Source organism: Bos javanicus, chromosome X, assembly GCF_032452875.1.
Source record: "Bos javanicus breed banteng chromosome X, ARS-OSU_banteng_1.0, whole genome shotgun sequence".
Taxonomy (NCBI): Eukaryota; Metazoa; Chordata; class Mammalia; order Artiodactyla; family Bovidae; genus Bos; species Bos javanicus.
The window spans coordinates 121,355,492-121,363,284 of record NC_083897.1 but is presented as its reverse complement, the minus strand read 5'-3'; the positions used below and the strand labels follow the sequence as shown (position 1 = coordinate 121,363,284).

General features: G+C 45.3%; 1 protein-coding gene across 1 annotated transcript; it reads left to right on the top strand.

Annotated features, from left to right (window-relative positions):
• Positions 1 to 1,807, top strand: LOC133242695 (melanoma-associated antigen B4-like; the record flags this gene model as incomplete). The annotated part of the gene is made up of 1 exon (XM_061408835.1): positions 1 to 1,807. A coding segment is annotated over one exon (726 nt), but the record flags the coding sequence as incomplete, so codon positions are not given.
• Between the last annotated feature and the right edge of the window lie 5,986 nt (positions 1,808 to 7,793).

Genomic DNA, 7,793 nt, shown 5'->3' with positions numbered 1-7,793 from the left:
TCCCAGGAAGCCCCTCGCAAAGATCTTCTGGCCAGGAAGGCCAGGATACTCGTGGAGTTCCTGCTGGAGAAGTACACCAAGAAGGAGCCCATCACGCAGAACGCCCTGATGAAAATCGTCAGCAGGAAGTACAGGCAGCACTTCTCTGAGATCCTCAGTACAGTCCGTGAGCGCATGGAGCTGGTCTTTGGCCTGGAGATGAAGGAAGTCGACGGTAGAGGGAACATCTACACCCTGATCAGGAAGCTCAACCTCGGGGGAAACGATTGTCCGCGTGATGAGGGAGCGCTGCCCAAGTCCCGTCTCCTCATGGTGCTGCTGGGGGTCATCTTCATGAATGGTAACCGCGCCACTGAGGAGAAGATCTGGGAATTCCTCAGTATGTTGGGGGTCTATGCTGGGAGGAGGCACTGCATCTTTGGGGAGCCCAGAAGGCTCATCACCAAAGATCTGGTGCAGAAGGAGTACCTGAACTACCGCCGGGTACCCAATAGTGATCCTCCGCGCTATGAGTTCCTGTGGGGCCCGAGAGCTTGTGTTGAGACCAGTAAGATGAAGGTGCTGGAGGCTCTAGCCAAGTTCCACGGTAGGGTCCCTAGTTCCTTCCCAGACCTCTATGACGAGGCTCTGAGAGATCAGGCGGAGAGAGCAGGGCTGAGAGGTGCGGCCGGGGCTCGAAGCAAGGCTGAGGCCAGTGCCCCTTCCAGGGCCTCCTCCCACATCTAGGGAGGGGGGCAGGGCACTTTGTTCCCTTTGTGTTGGAAGAGAGCAGTGAAGCTCCTAAATAGTGCAGAGTAGTAGGGGTGGAGGGAACAAAACCCATATCTTCTTACAGTTTAAGTGGTAAGCGAGTTTAGGTCTAGTTTGTTTTAACAAAATATATATCTCTTTTCTTGTATTCACATGAGAAATACCTAATGAACGATGATTTAAATTAGAAATGTAAAGAGGTGAAGGAGGTGTTTAGTATTTTCAAATGTTCTTACTTCTGATAAGGTGTATTGTGCTTCAGAGTTCAAATGTATGAATCATATAAATCATAGTTTTCAGCTGTTTTAATGTTTTAAAAGTTTGTGTATTTGTAAATCACACTGAAAGTACTGAATATATTGTTCACAATGAAAACAAGATAACATGACATTAGAAGAGAATTTTTCTTGAAGACTAGTCAAGCTTCTAAAGAGTGCATGGTGGTGGGGGTTACATCACATTTCTTTCCATCACATTTCTCTTTCTGTTTCACACGAGTAACTTCTACATATTATTTGTTTCATTTTTTTTTTCCAAATATTTTTACTTCTAAGAGGTTGTTTTTCCTCAGAGTATTAATTTGGTAATGATACTGCTGTTATGTTCATTGCTGTTTTAAAAGTTTTAAAGGTACAGTTTTGGTAGATATAAAAGAAATTCAGGAGCCATCTATATTGTCTTTATGATCTGAAAGTAGGTAACATAGCACTGCAAGAGTGATTTTCATGCTAATTTGAAAGAAGACTACAGAAACTTTTGAGAATCATAAAGAAAATGGAGAAAAGAATAGAGTAAAAAGTCTTTAAGTTGTGGTTTACCTTCTTGCTTTTAAACTTTCTTTTAGTAAAAATAAAAAAATACTTTGACTTATTTAGCTCATTTAAGAATATTTGTTTCTTTTGTCCCAATTCACTGCATATTCTCTGTTCTCTCCTGGATTAAAAGTTAACTCAGATGGGAAGGTGGTATTTGAGGGGTTCATAGTAATCGTAACTTCCACTTATTACAAACCAATACTTAATCAGTATGCCACTGCTTTATATGTAGAACATGCATTCCAGCATTCATGCAGCATCAGATTTAGCACTCCATTTATGGATGGATAACTTGCAAATTTCTCAAGTTCACGAACTGATGAAGTGACCTTCCTAGGACTAGTCCCCCGATCTGGATTAGTGCAGAGCCCACAATGTGCCACTTCTCCCAGCCTAAGCCAGACATCATGTCTTTTCATTCATTTTTCCTCTAAACACTCCAAAAAATGTGTCTGGTTGGATACATGGGGCCCTGTCCCAAAGAACTGTTTTGGAATAAAGTTTAAAAAATGCTGATAAATGAATGGTATGAAAGAAGACAAAACTACTCAGGGACAATGTGGTCATGAACACATGCAATGTCAGATATCCTGAAAAGATCAATATGCCCTCATTTATCCTTCTTGATTCTCAGGGACATAAAAGCCTTAGCTTAAGCGCTGTGTCCTCAGGTCAATGGATGGAAGAGTCCCAGTCTCTGATACTTATCAAGGGGAAGATTTTAGAACACTAGGGGTCCCACAAACTATACCCTGCTTCTTGCCTTGTGTGGCCATGGGGAGAGCAGTCTGTCTGAGGTGTGCCTTCCTTTCCTGCAGGGCAAGGGTGGAGGGGTTCGCAGGGAGTTGAGTGCCTTGGTCTTGTGACAGCAGCTCCAATTCTGCCCAAGTAGGAGATCCTAAGAGGCCTTCATAGGATTTACAGTGAGGACACTGGGGGCTGACGAGTGGACGCCCCGGCCCATAGCAAGGGGGATGACACGGAGGAACAGGCAAGGGTAGCCAGGGAGTAGCTCTCTCACCTCCCCTTCTGTTGTCTCAAGAAGGCAAAAGCCTTGGCCACAGGCCAGCTGATTCAGCCAATAGAGAGGGTGGATTCCCATATGCTACTGGAAGTCAAGGTAAGAAACCTGATCTAAGACTGGGGGACCACTGACTCCAGAAGAAGAATGGAGCCCTAGAATGTTCTCCTCCTCAGAAGGCCCCAGTAGCTTTGCACACATCTGGTTCATCCTGTCTTCCAATCCAGAACTTCCAAGAAAGTAATGCCTTTGTTCTGAGGAGCACAGCCTCAGGTGAGCGGAGGCTGCAGTCTGGTTCTGGTCAGGAGTGAGGATGAGGTTCCTGAACGGGGTGCAAGAGGACCACTCAGCCCAGAACAGGGGAGACTGTGGAGGCCCAGCCCTGATGCCAGCCCTATGAGACCCAGGAGAAAGCTTTCTGGCTGAAGAGCTTCTCTTTCCACTGGAGTGGTCTCAGGGAGGTGAGAGCCTTGGTCTACTGGGAGAAGCCTCACTTCAGTACAGAGTGGAAGCTAGTGACTCCAAATGAGAATAAAGGGACTGCACCTAGAACACAGCCCTGCCCCTCTACACCTCGCACTGGCAAATTTGGGAACACAGGCATGATGCACCCCACACATTTCTTTTTAAGAGAATCTCAGGAGGTGAGGTGCTGGGGCTCAGGGGTCAACCTCAGGAGGAATTTCAGTTCATGCCAAGAGTCACGTAGAGGACCATGAGGACTAAAGGAACCACTCACACTATACCACTTTTATAGAATCCCCCCCCCTAGGGTCAGCCATGAGTGACCACAGGTTGGCAGCCCTCACATCCTCCGAAGAGGTCTCAGGGAATTTAAGGCTGTCACATGAGAGGACAGGTCTCGTTAGGAGATGGGAAGTCAGTGTGAGGACCTGGAGAGAGGACATTAATAATGAAGAGAGGGAAGAAATACAGGTCTTCCTAGGAGCCTGACTGAGGACAGGTGCAGCCAGCCATCAGAAGGCCTCAATTTCCAGTCACAGCTTTCTGTCCTGAGAGACAACGGGTAGATGTGGTAAGTTAAGCAACCTCTGCTTTCTTCTATTGGGTCTCAGAGAGTTGTGGGCCTTACTCTGAGGACATGTCCTCAGGTAAATAGATAGGAGCTGCAAGACCTCCCAACAGTTCCCAGAGGACCCCTGGTCATTTCCCCAGAGGAGCTTCAGGTAACCCTTGATGTGGCAGGGAGGATAGTTCTTTCATACCTGGGTCAGCTACTCTGTGCAGACTGATTTCCCTGGGCCTTTGTCCTTCCAATCCCCTATGATAAAGGGAATTGAAGTTAGGCTTCAAACCAAGTGGCGTGCTCCTCCCCTAAAGTCCTTGCTAGGAAAGTTTACCTTTGATGTTTCTGCACATGTATGACTGCCCCTTTCACTTTTTGGGAAGAAAATTGCTCACTAAAAGCCAGACAATAGTCCAAGCTGGAGACCTTCATTAGAAGGCTCCCACCAAGAGAAACGACAGCTCTTGGCTCGGGGAGCCTGCCTCCATATGACAGGGATAGAATAGCATAGGATACAGGTAGCTGTCCCAGGTGATTCTGTGGAAAAGAATCCACGTGCAATGCAGGAGATGAAGGTTTGATCGCATTTCTGAAATATCTCCTGGAGGAGGAAGTGGCTACCCATTCCAGTATTCCTGCCTGGAGAATCCCATGGACAGAGAGCCTGGAGTGCTGCAGTTCATGGGGTTGCAAAGAGTCAGACATGAATGAGGGCTTGAGCACAGACAGACAGACTGGTAGATCTAGAAGTCTAGGAGGGGAATAGAGGTAGAGAAACATAGGAACAATTGGTAGACCATTGTAAGTTAACATCGTTCAAGAAAGGCATCATAATGTAGTGGAAGAAGGCAGGTTTGTTTAAATATAAAGCCATAAATAATACATGAGATGTTCCCCAGGCCTTTAGGTAAAAGAGGAATGTCACGACCCTTCTATCCATTTGAAGAAGTTCTACAATAATCCAAGTTTGACCTCATAAGGTCAGACACTCTCCTGCTCCAAATGAATTGGGAGGCAGTGATGTAAGCCTGACCTGTACTCAAAGAAGGCAGTCTTTCCTAGTCCTCCACTTTCCATTGACTATAGAATGTATTCCACTTAATCCTCCAGGCAGAGCTCCAACACCTGACTGCTTGCATCTCTTACAAGCATCCTCTATACATTAATCTATTTCTTGCCTAACACTTTGCCTCTTGCTGAATTCCTTCTGTGCTGAGACACAAACAACCTGAGCTGCCCTAAGTCCAGCTACCAGGTGAGTGATTCTAATTAAAAAACCACGGTTCAAGTTCCAATCTGGATTTTTGGGGGGTTGGAGTCCTGGCCATGTGGATTTGAGTCAAAACCTGGTGTGATAGGTTTCATCTAGAGGAAGTCTCCATGCCACCCCTTCGAAAATTTAAACTACGGCCTGTTAAACTGGCTCATAGGGCTAGTATGAAAGTCACTTTCTTCTGCATGTCTCTGCACATAGACTCCCAATATCTTTGCCTTTGGGTGTCCAAATCCAGACACTGTATGCCATGAATGCCTCCACTTTGTGTTTATAAAATTCAAGCTGAGAGTGTCTAAAGGATAAGGTGAGAATGGACAAAAAAAGAAAAGAAAAGAAATTGAGCTAAACATTTTCTGGCTACCTTCTGAAATATGGCTGTCCTGGTGCCTCAGATGGTAAAGAATCTACCTGAAATGGCAGGAGATCGGGGTTCGATCCCTGGATTGGGAAGCTCCCCTGAAGTTGCGAATGGCAACCCACTCCAGTATTCCTGCCCAGAGAATCCCATGGACAGGGATCCGGAGGGCTACAATCCATGGGGCCACAATGAGTCAGACATGACTTAGAGACTGAACAACAACAGCAGTCTTCTAAACCTTCTTCTACTTTACCACTTCTTGCTGCAACTAGTGAAGCCCATGCGTCCTAAAGCCTGTGCTCCACAGTAAGAGAAGCCACCACAATGAGAAGCCAGTGCACCCCAATGAAGGGTAGCCCCTGCTCCTCGAAACTAGAGAACACACACGCAGCAGAAAGAGCCAGCCCAACCAAAATGAAATACATAAATAATTTCTTAAAAAAAATACTCAGGGAAGCCACAACGTCCCCTGGGGTGAGAACTGAACCACATTCTGCCCAGCAAGATTACAGGTGAGGGATGCCACAGCCATGAAAAGTCCATAAGGGAATTCAGTGACACCAAAAGCCCCTTATGAGCATTCGTCATTTCCTTTTCAGATGGGTAACTGACTGTCCATTGCTGAAGACTTGCCCTTAGGATTCCAGTGAGGTCCCTTATGTCCAAGTCTTCCTTGCCTTTAGGAAAAACTCTGAACTTTGAAAGACTTGCCAGGTAGACTCTGCTGGCTTGGCAATGCTTAATTTGCCTACAAAAGCCCTTCCCCTTCTCCAGATGGTACTAACCATCAGCCAGCCACTGAGCCCTGTTCACAGGAACTCTTTTTGGACAAAAGAAGGAGCCTCTTGGACCACAGACCTCTTCTTCATTTGTACTCAGCATTGAACACCACTATTCCCGGCCCTCATCTAACCTGGGGCTCCAGAACTCCTTAAACTCTATCCACCTCAGGAAGTCATAGGGCCCACCAGACTTCCATAAGAATCCAAGTTCCCCTCTCCATGCAGGATCTCAGTTGGATAAAACAAGATTAGGGAAAATTCTCAGATGACCCCAAAAAATATCTAGACAAGTTTAGACATCTATGACTTTTGAATTAATCCAGAAGGACATTTATATCATCCTTGCTCAGACACTCTCTCAGGCAGAAAGGACAACTATATACAGATTCTGCACTCAGCTGGGAGACAGCTATCACATGGCAAAGTCCCAACCATTTCCCATGGGAACGATGGCTGTTCCCTGCTCAGAATCTAATTGGGAGTATAATACTTGAGCCAGGTTAGCAGCCAAGGATGCTTTGTCTTCCTCTTCCCCACCTGAACACTGGCGGTCAGAGCACACCCAGAGAGGCTCCCTATTCTGGCCAATGACCACCACTAGGTTTCCAGCCATGTCAGGACCAAGCAAGACAAAGTGCCAGCACGGGGTGTCACAGGTGCACCAAGACCTAAACGGTGACTACTGTAACCCAGGGTTCATGATGCCATATTTATAAAAAATAGCACTGTGGTTTCTGTCTTTCTTCCCACTCCATGGATTTTGCATGGGTACTTATGAGTAACTGCCTGCACACTAGGAGAAAAGTTATATAACCTAAAGCTGTCCATCAACTTGCCAGTCAAATGACACAGGACACACATGACCCTACCATATGGCAGGACCACTTCTGGTTTCCAGACAGCCTGCTCTCCTCCTTCTCAGGAGTGTAATTTTGCTCTGCTTCATAAAACTGCTACTTAAAACTGCTCTGTTTCTCCAATAAATTCTTTCTCTTTGGGAGGACAAAAACAGGAAATCAGCATTCCGCTGGTGAAAATATGGATCACATATTTATTACTGTTCATCAGGTTCCAGTTAAAGTTTTTATATTTTATAACACAAATTTAGAAACTTTTGATTGCTGTGTGATCTAGAACAAGAAAACACAGCAATGGAAGAGGGATTTTCATGCAAATTTGAAGAGACTCTGAGGTAAAATAACTTAGGTCAAGTAAAAAAGAAAAGAAAAAGTCAATTTTGGTAAGTTTTTGGTGAAATTCTTTTAATACTCCTTTTTAGTAAAAGTATTTCCTGAGTTTATTCAAGATTGTGGGAGAAATTACATAGTAATAAAGTAGACAACTTTATCATTGTCACTCTTATTTCCAACCAGTAATTGAGTACTCCTTGTAATGCTCCATGGCAGAACTGGGGATGGTAATAAAAAGAAGCCTGAGCCACTGTCCATAGAAGTTAACTGTCTATAAGTTACTGCCATATCAAGCAGATGGGGAGATACCCTTTGAGACCTAAACATGTGACAAGTTGAAACCAGGGATGAGAACGAGAGGAGGTTGCAGATTAGAGCAAGTCAAAAGTAAATGCTTTGAGGCGAGGCATGTGGGTGCTTTGGAACACTGCAGTTCCCTTGAGGATGTAATTTGAAGTTACGTGGGTTGGTGGGCTAAATGAGGCTGAGTGAATTGAGGGCAGTGGGTGACCCTGAAATGGGGGGTTTAAGTTGAGAAGTTGAAGAACGGAATGGAAGATTACCCTTGATTCTT